Genomic DNA, 19,622 nt, shown 5'->3' with positions numbered 1-19,622 from the left:
CATACACAACACTATGGATCTTTCTAGCTTTGTTTAACCATAAGAATAGAATAGAATAATAGACAAATTTCAATACGCATCAGATTCATTTAAATGCTCTTTTTTTTTTTTTGTGTGATACATCTTCAAATAAAATATAGGATGTTAAATATCTGATGGTGCTGATATGAAGAGATACAAATATGAAACCGTATAAAAGAGTAGGCCTATCTTATAAAATTAAACCTTATAAAAAATATTTTCCTTCTATCAGGACATATAGAGTTTATTTGATTAAAGATGCCTTTTTATATTGCTGTTTATGTTTAATGTCTTTTGATCTGTATGAAAATTGAGCACAGTTTCTTTTTACAGTAGATAGTGATAAAATAAGGTCATCGTTTTTAAGGAAAAAAATCTAGTCACATATTCTGGTCTTTTCACATTGTTCTGTGTCCTGAGAGAAGAGTAGAAAACTTGGAACCCACTGCTGCTTCAATGTATATAATGAGTGATTATAATCAAGGTATTAATCAATATTTTTCCTTCTAAATGTCAGTAGTACTTATGGGGGTGCATGTGTCAGAATGATTTACGACTTTGACCTTTGACCTTTGTGACAGGTTGAACTTCCTGTGACCTTTTTGATTGATGGGTTGAACTTCCCGAATGGGGGTCATGGGATTAACCTTTGCCCTATTAATCCCTTTTAAACCTAGTTAGTCCTAAATCATAGTTTTGAAGGATAGTTTTGACAGATTCAAATAAAACAGATGTTGTTTTGGCGGATAGTTTTGACGTATAGTTTTGACGGATTCAAACAGCCGGTGTCATGTTCTATGTGTGTGTGTGTCACAGACAACAAGCTTTGTGTTCTATGTATGTGTGCGATTGTGGTGTCATGTTCTAGTTATGTGGGTTTCTGTCTAGTTATGTGTATATGTCATAGGCATCCCAAAGCATCGCGCTCCCTCACATTCCAGAGCATCGGGCACTGACATCTGTTTTCCTTATGAAAATATATAATCTTACATAAAACATTCTATCCTTTACATCCTTTATATAATATAAATGATATAATATAAAACAATTAAAGTTGAAAAACATACCTTTAAAACTATATAAAATAAAAAAGCTTACTAAAACCAATTATTTTATTTTAGATAAAAATTACATAAAACATTCTATCCTTTATATTCTATCCTTTATATCATTTATATAATATAAATTATATAATCTAAGGTTGAAAAAAACATTCTATCCTTTAAAAGTATATAATGGAATGCTTACACAATATATCTTACTAAAAAGAATAAAAATAAAAATCTTCTTACATGTTTTTAAGTCTGGACGGTCTCTGACTTCAGTGATCAAGATATCAGGGGCTGAAATTATAATCCTAAAAGTTTAAAAATGTTTTAAAGTTGTAATAATGCTTTTAAAATCAATGAGTTATTAAAAGTGGTAAAACAAAAACACTCCTTTCCTGAATGACCTCGTCAGAGCACTCAGAATGGTGCGCGCGCGTGTCTGTGTCTATTCGCGCCCCCTCTCCGTCTGAGCTCTGACCCCCTCCTTTGCATACCAGAGTACGGTGAAATCTCACACTAACAAAAGTTGAAAACACACATAAAAGTGTATAAAATAAAAACTACTGAACCAGCCATTTCAGTTTAAATGAAATGCTTACAGTATACATCTTGCAAAAAGTTGAATGCTTATAAACTATATCTTACTTAAAACCAATTATTTTAGTTTTAGATTAATAAAATAATATAAAATAAAAAGTTTGCTAAAAATAAAAATCATCTTACATGTTAGAGGTAAAGTATACCACGGATGTCCATAAAAATGCAATGTATGAAACGGAGTCGCAGGTCCCTCCTGCCCTTCACATTCCTGAACAGCGTATATAAATGGGATCAGTTATTTCATATATGTATATGTCACATTCAGTTATTTCACATTCATATGTAAAACATTCTGTTCTTTTTAAAAGTATATAAATGTTTATAAAAATAATATACAATAATATCTTACTAAAATATACTTGATGTCCACAAAAATAATTAAAGTTGAAAAAAGATTGTATCCTTTAAATTAAATCTTTATAAAATAAATATCTTGCAAATTAAACTAAAGTTGAAAAACGTCTTGGTAACGTATGGTAACCCTCGTTCCCTGAGTAGGGAACGGAGACGTCTCGTCGGAGGAGTTTCCAACGGATTGGGATCACGCTAGGGAGACCAATTGCCTTCGAGTGAAATAAAACGAGCCAATGAATATTGGCATGCGGGATTTTGCATACCGCAGCCCGCCTATCAGCGCGGGTATAAAGCGGAAGCAACCGCATGAACAAACGCTTTTACAGGTACAGCAGCATGGCGAAGGGACGAGACGTCTCCGTTCCCTACTCGGGGAACGAGGGTTACCATACGTAACCGAGACGTTCCCTTTCGTTCGGGAACTCCTACGTCTCGTCGGAGGAGTTTCCAACGAATTGGGATCCCTAATAAAACGTCATGGTGCTGGACCCTTCCAGCGCCCTGTCTAAGCTTCAGCGGCAGTTTCTTGAAACTTAACTTGAATGTGCAGAAGCTTAGCCAGGAAGTCACACTGCTGTTCCGCAAGACCCGCTCAGTGGACATTGGATAACACTGGGAAAGCGTGCCCAAGATATAAAAGGGGGGCACGCTGCGGAGTCCATAACCTGCCCGAAGGGAGGCACTAGGAATACACATGTGCACTAGCCCGAAGGGTAGTGTTGACACATGGCAGTCTCTGAGGTAGTCCCAGCCCGGAGGGTGGGAGCGTACTCAACAGAGACGACAGACGGAGTCTGTCGAGGGGAAGACACTGGTTAGCCCGGAGGGTAACCTGACGTGGAAAAGACACCTATGGGGTCACCGTAGGAACCACTGCATAGAACCCCAGCCTAAACTCAGCTCACTTCTAGAGAGGTAATAGGCCTGGCGACCGGCGATCCGCCTCGCCTGTCGCCGGAGGGGGAGACGGAGGAACTCACGAGGTTAGCCGTTTGTTGGGTAACCATCGGAGCAAAATAATGCACGTATCTGGCCACTAAGGCGAGAATGGCGTAGCAAGCCGACACTAACCTAATTCCTCGCGCTACTGGCCGAAGCGAGTATACGGGAGGAAACAGGTTCTACACGAAGGCTATAAAACTTAGCGAACGTGTTGGGTGTCGCCCAGCCCGCAGCTCTACAAATATCTGTCAGCGAGGCGCCTTGAGCCAAAGCCCAGGAGGAAGCAACACTCCTAGTAGAGTGTGCCCTTAACCTGGGTGGACAAGGCACGTCCTGGGAATCATAATCCCGGACAATAGCATCCGCTAGCCATTGGGCTTACCTCTGCTTGGAGACAGCCTTCCCCTTCTGCTGGCCTCCGTAACAGACAAAGAGCTGGTCTGAGGTCCTAAAGCTTTGAGTCCTGTCAACGTAACAGCGCAGAGCGCGGACAGGACAGAGCAAAGCCAGGGCTGGGTCTGCCTCCTCCGGGGGCAGCGCTTGCAGGTTCACTACCTGATCTCTAAATGGAGTGGTAGGAACCTTGGGCACATATCCGGGCCAGGGTCTCAGAACAATGCTAGAGAAATCCGGCGCGAACTCTTGGCACGATTCGTCGACCGAAAATGCTTGCAGGTCCCCTACCCTCTTGATGGATGCCAAAGCGAGCAGGAGAGCTGTCTTCATTGACAGAATATTTAAATCGACTGCATGCAAGGGCTCAAAGGGTGGATTTTGAAGTGCTCTGAGCACTAAATTCAGATCCCAAGAGGGTACGGGGTGCTGATTTCGAGGAGGATTCAATCTCCTAGCACCCCTGATGATCCTGAGGACCAGGTCATGCTTTCCCAAGGACTTACCTTCTACTGCATCGTGATGTGCGGCTATTGCGGCAATATACACTTTGAGGGTGGAGGGAGACAGCCTTCGCTCCAACCCATCTTGCAGGAAGGAAAGCACGACACTGATCGGGCAAGTTCGGGGGTTGGGCCAATACGGCGCAACTAGCAGGACCTGTTCCTCGTCCTCCCTGACTTTGCACAGGGTCTGTGCGAGAAGGCTCACTGGGGGAAACGCATACTTGCAAAGACCCCGGGGCCAGCTGTGTGCCAGTGCATCCGTGCCGAGTGTTCCTTCGGTCAGGGAGTAAAACAACTGGCAATGGGTCGTGTCCGGAGAGGCAAACAGGTCTACCTGAGCGGGCTCTGAAGATTCGCCATATCAGCTGGACCACCTGGGGATGGAGTCGCCACTCTCCCGGAAGTGGTGGCTGTCGTGAGAGCTCGTCGGCCGCACGATTGAGCGCACCAGGGATGTGAATGGCTCGAAGCGACCTCAGATGCTTCTGACTCCAAAGGAGGAGATGGCGGGCGAGTCGCGACATACGACGGGAGCGTAGACCACCTTGATGATTGATGTACGCAACGGTCGCAGTGCTGTCCGTACGGACCAGTACATGCTTGTGTTTGAGAAAGCCCTTGAGGCGGCACAAAGCTAGGCGTACTGCCTGCAACTCTAGGCAGTTGATGTGCCAATGCAGTTGGGGCCCCGTCCACAGACCCGAAACTGCATGCCCGTTGTACGTGGCCCCCCAGCCGGTGGCAGAAGCATCTGTAGAGACAACAGCATACCTGGACACCTGGACTAGGGGCACTCCGGCCCGTAGAAACGCAGGGTCCGACCAAGGGCTGAAGGTTTGGCGACAGTGCGGAGTGATGTTCACCCGGAACGTGCCGCTCTGCCACGCCCATCTCGGGACTCGATCATGAAGCCAGCGCTGAAGCGGTCTCATATGCAACAAGCCGAGCGGCGTTACCGCGGCTGCGGCTGACATATGCCCCAGGAGCCTCTGAAAAAGTTTCAGTGGGACCGCTGACCTGCCTTGAAAGGACTTGAGGCAGTTGAGCACTGACTGGACGCGCTCCTCCGTGAGGCGCGCAGTCTGGTTGACCGAGTCCAGCTCTATACCGAGATAAGAGATCCTCTGCACGGGGCAGAGTTTGCTCTTGTCCCAGTTGACCTGAAGCCCCAACTGACTGAGATGGTGAAGCACCATATCCATGTGTTCGCACAACAGGTCTCGCGAGTGAGCTATTATGAGCCAGTCGTCGAGATAGTTGAGAATGCGAATGCCATGTTCTCTCATGGGAACAATGGCCGCCTCAGCGACTTTTGTAAAGACACGGGGCGACAGCGCCAGCCCGAAGGGTAGGACCTTGTCCTGATATGCTCGACCCTCAAACGCAAACCGAAGAAATGGTCTGTGACGAGGAAGAATCGAGACATGAAAGTAAGCGTCCTTCAGGTCGATTGATGCAAACCAAACCTGGGGACAGATGCACTCGAAGATGCGTTTCTGCGTCAACATTTTGAACGGGAGCTTGTGAAGGGCCCGATTCAAAACACGCAGGTCCAGGATTGGTCGTAACCTACCCCCTTTCTTGGGTACAATGAAGTACGGGCTGTAAAACCCTGACTTCATCTCGGCTGGAGGGACCGGCTCGTTCGCGTCCTTCGCCAGCAGGACATCGATCTCTTTCCGCAAGACAGGGGCATCCTTTGACCGCACACTGGTAAAGAGGACGCCGCTGAATCTGGGCCACCTGGACGTCCTGGGAAGCGCTAGCCAGGCCTCGAGGAACCGAACCAGGGAGCCGACCTGAACCACCGGCGTACCCTGGATGGGGCAGCGAGGTGGAAGGCAGGGACTCGACTCCGGAGGCCCTGTGGCGGCCGGAAGTGGAGTCTGGGTGTGACATGCGGCACCAACCTGCTTCCACAGGTGGGCAATCAACAGAGAAGGCATGGAGGCCTTCGGCTGTTCGTTGCCCGGAGGCGAAGGAGGGAGGGGACACGAGGAACGACGCCCGGGGGGATCGAATCCAAGTATCCGCACCTCCCTGACCAGTGGGAGACGAGAGTGATGAGGCCGAGGCGGCATCACTGTCATCTGAGCACTGGAAAGAGGGTAATGAGAGCGGCGAGGCAATGCTGCGGCGCACACTGTCATCCTGGCCCTCTTGGACGGAGGAGACTGCTGAACTACTAGTCTCAACCGTCTTTGACCCAGGGGAAATTCTAGAAATTGCTCTTTTATTGAAACTTTGGGTACCGCTGGTCTGCTGGCCAGCGGCGGAACAGAAAGAAAAGGAAAATAAAAAGGTTTTCCAGCCGGCCCTCCTCCGGGGGAAGGAGAGGTGCAGAGGCACCCTCCCGAAGAGCAACTGGAAGATCCCCTGGGTTGCCTGTCTCAGGGCTTCTTGCCTCTCTTCTTGCCTGGAGGTTTAGAAGTGCTGGGAGCAGGCTGGGCAGCTTTCCTGCGGCCGGCACCCCGCCCGCTAGGTGAGGGCTGCTGCCTAGACTGAGCGGGGGCGGAGGCGGCGGCAGGAGGGCGCCCTAGGCGACGAGTAGCCGGAGGTGGAGCCGGTGAAGCCTGGGCAGCAGCACCCCTCTTCCGTGGCATGATGTGCTTAATCACCTCCGACTGCTTCTGGGCAGCGGAGAACTGTTGGGCATAGTCCTCCACAAGAGTGGACATCGCACGACCCAGCGAACGTGCGGTGACTTTCGTCGCCCGTAGGGCAAGGTCCGTCGCTGTACGCAGCTCTTGCAGCAACGCGGGGTCGGTACCACTCTCCTGCATGTCATTAAGCGCCTTCGCCTGGTGAACCTGGAGAAGCGCCATGGCATGCAGCTTCCCCACACGCCATGGCGGAAGCAGCTTCCCCACACGCACTATAGGCCTTTCCAGTCAAACCGGAAGAGAACCTACAGGCGCGGGAGGGGAGCGTGGGATTACCCCGCCAAGTGGCCGCCGTCTTGGGACACAGATGCATCGCCACAGACCGCTCCACTGGGGGGATACCGTCGTATCCCTTAACTGCCCCGCCGTCAAGAGTGGTGAGGGAGGAGAAGGGAGTTGACCTGTGTCGGGCCGCCAGAGGGGCCTTCCACGATCTCGTCACTTCATCATGCACCTCCGGGAAGAAAGGCACTGGAGCGGCATGCTGAGAACCAGCACGGCCCGCGCCGAGATACCAATCATCAAGCTGCGAAGGTTCGGGACGTGGTGGAGGATTCCACACAAGCCCGACACTCGCGGCTGCCCGGGCAAGCATAGCAGCCATTTCCGGATCTGACTCGGGCAACGCTACCACACCCGAAGGGGGCAACGCAGCCGAATCATCCTCTCCAGAAGATGACTGCTCTCCCTCCGATGCCGCGATCGACATCTGCTCATCCGGTGGAGCTCCAAAAGAAACAGCCGGAGTCATACGAGATGAACCAGCTGTCTCAATCGAAGACTCCGATGGCAGCGACACAGAGGAGTAAGGAGCCCGTGGGGGTCTTTCACCCGGCGGGTTATTCCTCACTGTAACCCTCAGGCTACCCATGGGATTAGCCGAAGTAGCCTTCTTCTGAACTGAACCAGAAGAAGAACTAGATCGGGGAATCGCCAAAGGGACTCCCCCTCGTCTGAGGGTTCTCAGTCTCAGCCTTAATGTCGCGATGGTCATGTTCCCGCAATGAGAACATGATTCATCCACTAACGCTGCCTCAGCGTGCACGAGGCCCAAACACGTGAGGCAGCGATCGTGGCCATCACCTGGAGGTAAATATCGACCGCACCAAGAAACACACGGGTGAAACGTCATCCTTAAAAGGACGCGATCTTCACTCGTGTTGCTCTTTCACAGAAATGCTCTTTTAGTGTGCCGAAGCACGCAGGGATCAAACGCGGCAACACAGCAGGGAAACTGCAAGCCCGCTGTGTGCACTCAACCGGTTACCAGCTGTGACAACAGCTCTTTGAAAAAAGCAGCGCGTCTGATTGTAACAGATGGGATCCGGGAGGTCGCGAAGATCACTGCAGCGCCGTAACACCAACACAAAGAAGCTTCTGGAAACAGCAGACTCGTTGAGCTTCACGGAAAACACAATCCAAATGCTCATACACTCAGAGGACACAACCGGTCGGCTCCGAAGCAGAAAGCGTTTGTGCATGCGGTTGCTTCCGCTTTATACCCGCGCTGATAGGCGGGCTGTGGTATACCAAATCCCGCATGCCAATATTCATTGGCTCGTTTTATTTCACTCGAAGGCAATTGGTCTCCCTAGCGTGATCCCAATTCGTTGGAAACTCCTCCGACGAGACGTACTGTAGGAGTTCCCGAACGAAAGGGAACATACTGTTCTTTAAAAGTGTTTAATATAAAATACCTATCTTACATAAAACATTCTATCCTTTATATAATTTATATAATATAAATTATATAATCTAAAACAATTCAACTAAGGTTGAAAAACATGCTATCCTTTAAAAGTATATAATGAAATGCTTATACAATATTTCTTACTAAAAATAAAAATCATCTTACATGTTAGAGAGTGAAAGTATATCCTACCATTCATGTCCACAAAAATGCAATTGGTTCAAAATTGTTTTACACAACTGAATTCATATAGTCATTCCTGAATGACCTTACACTGTCTCAAAACATTGCAGTCTAATGTATGCGCGTCTAATGTGCGTGTGTGTGTGTGTGTGTGTGTGTGTGTGTGTGTGTGTGTGTGATGTGTTAAACATAAATCACAAGAGTGGTTCTCTCTCACACCAGCGTCTCTGACTCAGAGGGGTGTATTCAGCGAAGGGATGAGACATTGTGTTAGGGCTAAATTTAAAAATTAAAAGTTTAAATGATATCTTTTTAAAAAATATGTTTCATATCATATAGATGTCTATACATCCTATGAATGAGATTGCAGTTGTAATAGAAAAGACTGTTTTTTCCTGACTCTGCTCCTTCGCATTCCTGAGCACGGTGAAAGTGATAATAATGTTTTAAATTTCACACAAATAATATACAATAATACCTTGCTAGAAATCTACTGAAATGCTTGTAAAAAGAATAAAATTCATCTTACATGTTTAGAAACTTACAACTCTTGAACTTACATGTTCAAGAATGTCTTAAGAGAGTTAACATAAATCACAGAGTGGTTCTCTCTCACACCAGCGTCTCTGATTCCTAGGGTTTATTCAGCGATCAGAATGGGACATTGTGTTAGGGCTAAATTTATTTCAAAGTTTAAATGATATCTTTATAAAATGTTTTTAAATTAAATACATTATTAAAAGTCTTAATAAAAAGTCTCTCAAACAGAGGCCCCCGATCGTGTGTCTGTGTGTCTGTGTGTCTATGCGCGCGTCCTCTGCATTCTGATAACCCCTCCTTCCATTTCCAGAGGTAACAGTGACACTGTGAAGTTTATCTCACACAAGTTAAAAAACATTCTGTTCTTTATAAGTATATAAAAAATATATCTGCTGAAACCAATTGTTTTAGATAAACAAAAATAATAAAATCCATCTTACATAAAACATTCTATTCTTTATATTTTATCCTTTTATATAATTTATATAATACAAAATAACAGAGTGGTTCTCTCTCTCATTTAAAATCATAACCTTACACGTTTACATTAGATATTTTAAAAGATTGATTAAATTAAATCTTTAAAGTTTAAATACATACTCATCTTCTATTTATCTGTACTTATGTATGATATAAATTATTTTTGCTTAACGGTGACCTAAAGTATAATTGTTATCAAACAATGTCTGTTCAAAAACTGTACTTAGTCGTCTTAAATCTCATTTTTATGAAAAAGATTCAACCAGCATTTTTTGTCCATGCGGGGGTTTCAATTTTTATGGTGGGGGGCTTTCCATAGCTATCCCGTACACCTAAACACAACCATCACAGAAAACTACATTTTCAAAATGTAAACAAAGTTTTAAGCTACCTTACATTTCAAAGTTTATAGCTACCTTACATTTCCAGAGAGGCAAAGTAGTTATTTATGCAATGATAAAAACGATCCAAAAAGCAAATAGTTTAGGCTGTCCTAAACATAACAGCCCCAGGCCCTTCAGTGATAAACTACAGTGCTTCAGGATATAGGGCGACAGACCAGATGAGTCTCGGGGGACAATGTCGCAGTAAATCTAGTCTGCGTTTCAGAGCATACTACATCCAGAGTTTTTTACTAAATTCATTTAAAAGCATAACATTAAAAGTTTTATTAAAATCATATCTTCTATTTATCTTTTTAGAAGATTTATTGTTACTAAACAGCGTCTGTCCAAAAACTTTAGATTGTTGAAAAACTGTGCTTAGACGTCTTAGATCTTTTGTCCATGAAACATGGTGTCACAATGTTTTGCTGCTGCGTTGTTTTTAAGAAATCCGAGGACTTCACATTGCTCTTATTTAGACTAAGTTGTCAATCACCACACAAATCACCACACAATTTCAGAGACGCAATGTGTCATAAGTAAAAATCACACATCGTCTTAATTCAAAGTATGAGATAGTATAAGATCATTTTTACTCGTATCTCCCAAACTAGGGTGAAACCCTTTACTGAGAATATACCACTGCCATCTACTCAAAATACATGTAGAAGTTTCAAATGTTAGCATTTGTTGATGGTGGCCGCATGAACAGACTTTGGGAGAGCTATAGCAGGAAGCTGTGCCCTTTGACCTCCTCGATTTTGAAAGGCCTTTTTGTTAAAGATTTAAAAAGATTCCCATCTAGCGGTGAAATTCTATTTTGCATTTAAACAAATAGTGCTCTCTAGCGGTTCTCCCATCTACTCGCTTTTTCAACTTTGGTAAATGTGTCAAGAATCTATGACAACATGTCTTCCGATAGCGCTTCATCGAGTTTAATTGTACGTTCTACCGTTATGATGTAGCCTACTTGTTACATGTTCTACCGTACATGTTCTATATAATGATTTACACAACCAAGCTTGTCATTTAGACCGTACCTTTGACTTACCTGTCGAGAAGAAAGCAGGCAACTTCCCTTTCTAAGTCTTTCTCCTTCATTAGCTCCTTCCACCTGGGAAAAGCTATCCCGATATTTTTTTACATACCGATAAATTAAATTTGAATTTAATTAAAACTTCCCCCGTGGCTCGGCATAACTATGATCCAGCATTATATTGTACCGTGCAGTGCAGCGTTTCAAATGTGCCGCGGGAAGTATCAACGTCTCCCATATGGTCTAGCGGTTAGGATTCCTGGTTTTCATCCAGGCTGCCCGGGTTCGACTCCCGGTATGGGAAGACAATTTTTTTACATTGCCAACAAAATTCAAGTTCATCAATAATCATTTTTTGTTATTCATAGTCTTAGAGGCCTACACAACCTGCAGAAAACATGCAGTTTCTTGAAGATTCAGTACTGAATCATTTTCACAAATACAATTATATTGAATTCAGAAAATTTCACTATGGAACATTTACTTTATCTTTATCCATTTCAATTTAGTACGTCATCATTTAAACTTGTCATAATTTACAATTTTTGTCAATTACGCCTTTTTAAGTCATAATTTGGTTGTTGACTATAGTAGTGTTGCACCTGCATGCCCGCTTGTGAGAGTCAGAGTGTGAGTAAACTCTCATTAGTGTTAGTAGAGTATTAGTGGACTGGTAGGGTTAGAATAAGTAATATTAGAATAAAATATCTGTTGGGGAGCATCGCAATAAAGGTTTAATGTGTTAAATGACAACATACCATTTTTCAACCGAGCGAATCTGCGCATGAGAGGCCTTCAGAAGTTATAACTTCAGGGGTAGGTCAGTTGGCGAAAACACTGCGTGTGTAAAAATCAAATACCGTATGACACTTTTCAAAGTTAGAATAAAAAGTTAAGTGTCACAAAGTCTGACACAAGGCCATTAACTTGTTTTATAAATGTATTTTGCTTATTTCTACAAACATCAACCTGATCAATATGAATACGATTAAACAAGATCATTTTAAGATAAAAAGAAAAAAAACAGTGTATCTGAAATACAACAAAACCATGATAATGTTTAGATGTGGATGGCTATGTTTTGAGGCATAGTGCAACCAGATTTCTCTAACATCTCACTCACAACGCAAAACGTTGTAAATAAACATTTTCAAACTGTAATTTAACCATATTTTATTAATATTATGTTGATTTAAAGTTTTTGTTATTAACTAATGCCTACTAACACTTCAACACACAAAATTAAAGAGATGTATTATTTAACCCTCTGGGGTCCTTCGTTTAACAGTCACACTCAGGACCTTCGGGTCCAAATGGACCCGGAGGGCGGGATTAATATATATATAAATAAAATCATTTTCTTTTTTTTTTTACTTGTTTTTTATAATATTTTTTCTTTTCTTTTTTGGTGTTTTGAGATAATCAAATTTGGACCCGAAGGACCCATTTGGACCCGAAGGACCCCAGAGGGTTTAAAAAAAAAATGGAATGTTCACATTCTACAGTTAGATATTCTCCTACTTAGTATTTTTGGGTGTATTTTGTCACGCCATACTGATGCAAAGTTCCACACTCTATGGACTAACTTAAAAACATAATCCTTATACAAGAATGTCCATGTAAGATTCAAAAGACGTGGTTCAGATTCAGGCGACACTGTTTCACATGTTGTATGTTGGACCGTATGTGTTTTAGGTGAAGACTTTTCTTTGAGAGCCGTTTATTTCTATAAATGGCCATTAATAATTTAAGCGATTTAAAGCTATTTTAAGCGAATAAAGCAAACTTTATTTTTGCTATTGTACATACATTTTATTCTTTTTTCTGCTTTTTTTCACTATGGACTTGATCCTTTTTAATGCTGTTTTCTCTCCATTTTTATTCTGTAGTTCCTCTACTGTGTCTTCCAACCTCCCTGTTGTTCTTCTCCAACTGTGTTAACCAAAGACAAACAGTTAGAAGAATAAAATGTATGTACAATAGCAAAAATAAAGTTAACATAAAATAAACACATTCATACGCCAGTTCAAAGTCAATGAACCGGCTGATGCTGCAGGTGTTAGAGCACATGATGGACGGTATATCATATATCATATTTGACGGAAATGTTTTGAGAAATGTTAAACAACGACAAAAATAATTTTCTAATTTTTCTAATTTTACCATTTTGAACTTAAAATAGGCCTAGGCTATATAATACATGCGATTTAATGTGAGAGGAGAAGAAATAACATGTGTACAATTTAATAAATGTATACCTAACATCCATAGCCTTCAGTAAATTAAGGCTAAGTTCCTTTTTTGTGGACAAAGTGAACTGGAGCGCTTAGGGGCTCAAAAATAAGTGTCATTTGGAACTCTTTTATCAAAAAAATATATGTTGATAATGATTAGTTATGCCAAAGGATAGTTTGGCATGCATGGGATTGGTTGTCCATAGTGAGAGAGAAATACTTTTATTATAGAAATGGCTATTTTGTCTATTCTTTAATCCACAAATAAAATAGGTTTTTATACCTGCTCAAGTACTTCTTGATGAGTTTCTTCTGTATTAAACAGCGAATCTTCTCAGTCAGATCAAGGCCCGGCGCCACGAGGGGGCAAAAGGGGGCATTGCCCCCTCACATCTGATTTGTGCCCACTCAGTTTCATTTTTGTATTCATGGTTACAAATGAAATGTTTAACCTTTTGAGCGGTACAGTCCCATATATTATGTGTGATTTTTATTTCTGTGCCCCTGAGAGTACGGTCCCACATATGGGATTTAGAATGTTCAGTGACGTTGCATAACTGCCGGATTCAGACTGTGCTTTCGCGCGTTGGCTGGCGCTGAGCCAGAGACGGACACACTCAGCGCTGTCATATATCACAACTGAGCAGTGTTTTCAACCTCACAATGTTTATTTTAGGTTTCAGTCATTTAAATACACATAAGCACTAGTAAAACAATACATTTGGAGTTTGTAAAATACACACTGATGTCTGTGGAAGCAGCAATAACAATCTATTCAAATATAATTTGCCGACATGTGTTATTCATATCAGACAAACACAGTGGAAGTAACTATAAAGTTTACTCTATTCTTCTCACAGTTCACCGGCCACTTTCTTGCATTTATTTCGGGAGAAACTGATGACTCACAGGATTCTCTGAACTGCGGCGCAAAAAAACTAACGCTGCCTTTTTTTGACCAATGCATTACACCGGCACTAACCCAGCGCCGCCAATTAAGCAAAACAAAACAAAACGAATGGGCCGCTGATGTACTAGTTTTATGGGCCATTAAGTAGCATAAACAAAAAAAATTATATAGCCTACATATGAGATGCATCGGCCCAAAAAGCACGTCGGCCCACCGGGAATCTCCCGGTAGTCCCGATGGCCAGTACATGCCTGGATTCGGGTGACTCAAAGTGCACCAGATTAATGAATTTATCTTTAAAATGTACAAAATTGTCTTACGGGGGCATGCCCCCAGACCCCCCTAGAGATACCAAGCTCCACCATCAACAAAAATGTGGGAAACACATTAGGCTATATGATGATCTACAAAAAAAAATACACATTTAATTATCTTATTATTAAAATACATTATTATGATTTTACCACCTCTGCCTCATTTTGAGCCAGGAAAAACCCTGAAATAGGCAATAGGCTTCTTGTAAAGGTATTATTTTTACTAGTAATTAGAATGGTATTTCAGTGCACTTAACTTATAACTTTTGGGAGTTGATCAAAACAGTTCTCTTTTGGATATATAATAACAATGAGATATTCTGTAGCCTACTGATTATCAGTTTGTCGCATGTTTAGACCTTAAATGTGTGTTGCACTGCACAACGCATGTTGCACTTGGCGATCACGGTGGGGATTGATTGATATGGTAGTGGACCATGATGGTCATAGAAGAAGTGAAGGAGCAGTACCCCCCAATTATGGTGGGGTAATTCGCACTCTGCTTGTAGTCTCAACAGAAATCCCCCCCTCTTACACTTCCTCCTACAATGACGCAAAATTACGATTTTTGCGTCATTGTAGGAGGAAGTGTAAGAGGTAAATAACGGATTTCTCCCGTCTCAGGGGAAAATGAGAGAGTGTTGCACGACCATTCAATAGTATGACTGGGTTTCTAACAATGCAAAGCTTAATGCAAATGGGTGAAGTGTCCCTTTAAGGATCAAAGCCTGAGTTGACAAAGAAAGTTGATGAGCTGCATCATGGTACCAATAAAGCCTGATTGCATCGGTTTGGTTTTGTCAACTCAAAACTAATCCTGTAACCCCGAGTTTGTTCAGCTACCTTCATGGTACAGGCCCCCGCTTCGGATGCCACGATGCCATCAAGCGGGATCTCTGGTCGTAATCAGTCCTTCACTAACCAATCAGCGTTCATTAGCAGAATGCTAGAATGTTATGGGCAACAACAACTCAACCTGTAAGAAATCAAAAGGACATAAGTACTCGTTCATTCAACTTTCGACCTAAATCCCATGTTGAACTTGCAAAATCTACAATCAGATCTGAGATTTCTCAACGGCAATCGGGTGAAAGAGACAAATTTAGCTGTCTAGCCCCATTGACTCCCCTTCAGTCTGCACTCATAGCGATCGCCCCCAGTGGAACTCTGGTGGAACTACAACCAAAATTCGGTACAATAGGGCTTAATAGGGAGTGGGCAGGCTCTCCGTAGACGGGCTCTGGTCTGGTCCCGAAATCGCTACTGCGCAGACTCAAGCCCCAAGATGCAGTAATGGCGGCTTCACTTCTCACCATAGACAGTATATAAACTTCTCACCAATTTTTTTTTACAGTCTATGGTGCATACACCTAGATTTGAGACTAGACAAGCGACCGTAAAATAAACATTATATTACTGCCATAAAGCACCAACGAAGGAGAAGTTCCGTTACGTTTATTTTATGGCGCTGTAGTTAAAAAAAAAAAAGTCAAAAGTTTGGACACTAACGTTTTGAAAGAAGCCTTTTATGCTCATCAAGGCTGCATTTATTTGATCTAAAATACAGAAAAAACAGTAATATTGTGAAATATTACTACAATTTAAAATAATTGTTTTCTATTGTAAAATACTTATAACCTTTGATATTTTTTTCAGGATTCTTATTTAAAAAAAGAACAGCATCTATTTAAAAAATATATATTTTGTACCAATATACACTACCGTTCAAAAGATTGGGGTCAGTAATTTTCTTTCTTTCTTTTTTTTTATTAAGAAATGAATACTTTTATTCAGCAAGGATGTGCTAAATTGATTAAAAAAGTAAAGACTTATAAAATAATATGTTGTTCTATTTAACTTTTTATTTGTCAATGAATCCTGAAAAAAAGTATCACAGGTTCAATAAAAAAACTGTTTCCAACATTGATAATAAATCATCATATTAGAATGATTTCTGAAGAATCATGTGACACTAAAGACTGGAGTTATGGCTGTTGAAAATCCAGCTTTGCATCACAGAAATAAATGATATTTTTTAAAAAGTATATTAAAGTAGAAAACTATTATTTTAAATTGTCATCATTTTTGGACAAGTGACTAGTGCTACATTGAAACTGTAAGTCCAAATCCGAATGGAATCTGATCTAAAATTATTGACTGCGCACATTGTGTATCGCAACTGTTCAGATCTGATCTGTGTGTCCCATGGTGCTCTTTCGTTTTCCAGAATATCTGCATTGCTTTCTATGCCAATAACAACAACAGCAACATGGAGGGGTTTGCAATATAGATGTTGTCTTATTTACAAAATGACAATGTGTATCTGCCTCGCTGGACTACTGTGTCTTCTGAGGCAGCGGCAGAACCGTCGGAGGCTGGGATGAGTTGCTTGATGCCATGCTGCCATCTTCGCCGGTTTCAAAACATGTCTCCGTTAAATTCTAATGTTTTGCTCGTCAGGCACTTTGCAACAACGCAACCTTGTTTCTGCAGGGACATGTTTCCTATAACAACGGCTGATGTTTCTGTTTTACATAGCGTAAGAAAGTCACATTCAGATTTCGGATATGCACATAAATCGGATTTGGACTGACAGTCTGAACTTAGCCCAATGTAACTTGTAGTGATCAATGTGGCTTATCAGTATCTTTTCAGAATAATTTGTTTTGCTTTTATTTTTCTTCAGAGAGACATCTTCTCCAGTATGTTTACAGCTCTCTCTCCAAACCTGCTGGATCCTCCGGTCCTAAGTTCAGTGCAGTGGGTCTGTATGATGACAGACGGATCTCTCACTAAAGTAATGAAGAACAAACCTGGAAAAGAGACCGCCAGAGTTCAGAGATCTGGAGAGACACTGAAGAACCTGATGAATCTAAAGACTGGTTTATACATCTGGTTTATACTCTGGCAAACTGCACAAGATCCAAATGTGACGGTGAGTCTGCTGAGTTCAGCTGTTTTATCAGTGATCAGACCTGTAATATGAGTGTGGACTTACTGTGGCGCACAAAATAACTGGACGTTTAGGTCACACATAAAATATCTGAATGCTATAACATGAAATACCATAGCAAGTGTAATGTGTTTCTTTGAAAGTGGTAGCACACTTTCAAGTAAACATTTGATAAAAAGAGGATTGTTAAATCTAATGTTGATAGACAAAAATGATGACAAACAATATGTTGACTTTGTTAGTTAATGTGATGAATTCTGCCATCAAGAGCACCTGGGAAACTTGCACCTCCACGTTGGCCATTCGTTATTACAACGTATTGCACATTCAAGAATTATAATGTGAACCATAAACCCAACTACATCTGAAATCTAAATGATGTAAATGATTATCATTTATTTATACATGGTATCACACCTACCATTTATGTGCTACATAAGGCAAACTGTGAAAGTTTGATTATGATTATCCAGTATACAACTGCTGTATATATGCTGTGATTTTTCGGCCTCCATACACTACAGAGGAGAGTCGGCTGTGAGCTGGATGCAGTGATGAATGTAAAAGCGTTTGATGAGTACGGATATGATGGAGAGGATTTTATTGCCTTTAATTCTGACACGATGCAGTGGATGGAGAAAAATCCAAAGGCAAAAGAAACCAAAATGAAGTGGAACAATCAAAGAGTTCGCAGACAGGTCGTCCAGTCATACCTCTGGACCTGCATGGACTGGATCTCCACGATTAATAATTCAATAAGCAGTATGTGTTGATCTGATGACTTCAGTCTTTTGAACTTAATGTTTAATGTCTTTGTATTCAGAATCAAGTGTCTTTTTTTAGATGTAGTAATATTCTTTACTCACGATGTTTCTTACTGCAGATGCACCAGATGTTCACACGTTTGCCTCTGAAGCTCCTCATGACCGAAGCAAGCTGAATCTGAGCTGTCTGGCCACTGGCTTCTACCCCAAACACATCGAGATGAAGATCACATTGAACAACGCTAGCGTTGAACCCTTCAGCACTACTGGAGTCAGACCCAATGATGACGAGACCTTTCAGATGAGAATCAGTGTGGAGATTCACAGAGAAGAAGAAGAGAGTTATGAGTGTCACGTCTCTCATAGCAGTCTGACACAGACACTTATAACACAATGGGGTAAATATGAAAGTATGTCCTGTCAGAAGATAACTTTAATTTTTGACCTCTATACCTGTATTCAAATATTAGTCAGATTTTCTCAAATTAAATTTGGAGATTTTTTTGCCATTGCATGTTGTTATTAATTCATAAAAATTGTAAAAAGACTTGTTGCTGCGCACTAATAGCAGTGAAGAATCTAGAAGGCATGTTGCCTGTTGAGCGAAACCGGTTTCAGTGGCTACTCGGGGCAGTTTGAGCTTCGTTTGGGCAAACTCAGTTTTTTCAGACTCAAAAAAGTGGATCACCTTTTAGTGGTGTTCATCAAAAAAGTCCAAGAAGGAATTAATGCAGGGTTTTTTTTCCTGCAGGCCGAAGAATCTGTGCTCATGTACAGCAGTGAAGCCAGAAGAGGATCTTCCTACATTCATGAGGTTCTTCCATGAAAACACATCTCAGGGTTTCAAAATTAGAATTTCATTTCACCGCTCTGATCAGGCCAAATAATTTGTAAGCTTTAGTGGTCAATATAGATTACAATTAGTTTTTTGTTTTTTAAATGGAGCCGGTTGCATCAGCTGCTTAATGCACAAGTACATTGAAATATTTACAAAATATAAAGATGAGTGGAGATGAGAGGTTTTCAGAATACAAGACTTGGCAGAATACAACATGGCGTGCTTCTGAAGCAAGCAAACAAACAAACGCTTAATTAATGAAAGGATAAAAATAACAATATATCAAGTCAAGTAAGTAATTTATATCTAAAAAAACACATTAAACTTGGCAATCCTGGATCATAGGGAGCTGGATTTAGCCAGCTTGACGAGCTTTATTGACGAGAGCTACCAGTGGGTCGTTATGGGAAAATCCAAGAGGAGTCGGAAAGACTCCCCCGGGGAATCCTCTCCGACATCACCAACCGGGAGCGACACAGCGGATATATTGCTCTCCATAGAAGGGAAATTATCCAGCTTTGATGCGCGGTTGGGCCTGCTGGAGGCTCTTCATCGGGAAATCAAGGCACTACGTGAGTCTCTGGAATACAGCCAAAAGCAGGTAGAAGATCTGGCCGCGGAGAATAGCACCTTCCGTGAGTCCGTGAAATACTTAAACGAAGAGGTAACACGACTCTCGGTAGAAAATAAGAAAATGAAAGAAACAGTTCTAGACGTGCAGGGTAGGAGCATGAGGAATAATCTGGTTTTCGCCGGTCTGCCAGAGCAA

General features: G+C 42.1%; 2 protein-coding genes across 2 annotated transcripts in view; one reads left to right on the top strand and one right to left on the bottom strand.

Annotated features, from left to right (window-relative positions):
* Positions 1-19,622, bottom strand: part of LOC311093806 (zinc-alpha-2-glycoprotein-like) — a gene marked incomplete at its 5' end in the record, with an annotated part of 221,495 nt that overhangs the window by 73,342 nt on the left and 128,531 nt on the right. The window lies entirely within an intron of this gene.
* Positions 17,764-18,841, top strand: LOC311093781 (zinc-alpha-2-glycoprotein-like; the record flags this gene model as incomplete). The annotated part of the gene is made up of 3 exons (XM_084131374.1): positions 17,764-18,013; positions 18,135-18,425; positions 18,711-18,841. Exons 1-3 carry the CDS (start codon positions 17,806-17,808, stop codon positions 18,839-18,841), a joined length of 630 nt encoding a protein of 209 aa, XP_083987500.1. The 5' UTR covers positions 17,764-17,805.

This window comes from Abramis brama, assembly GCF_963993115.1.
Source record: "Abramis brama genome assembly, chromosome: 12".
NCBI classification, from domain to species: Eukaryota; Metazoa; Chordata; class Actinopteri; order Cypriniformes; family Leuciscidae; genus Abramis; species Abramis brama.
Note: the sequence above shows the minus strand (reverse complement) of the source record. Positions and strands in the feature narration are given on the sequence as shown.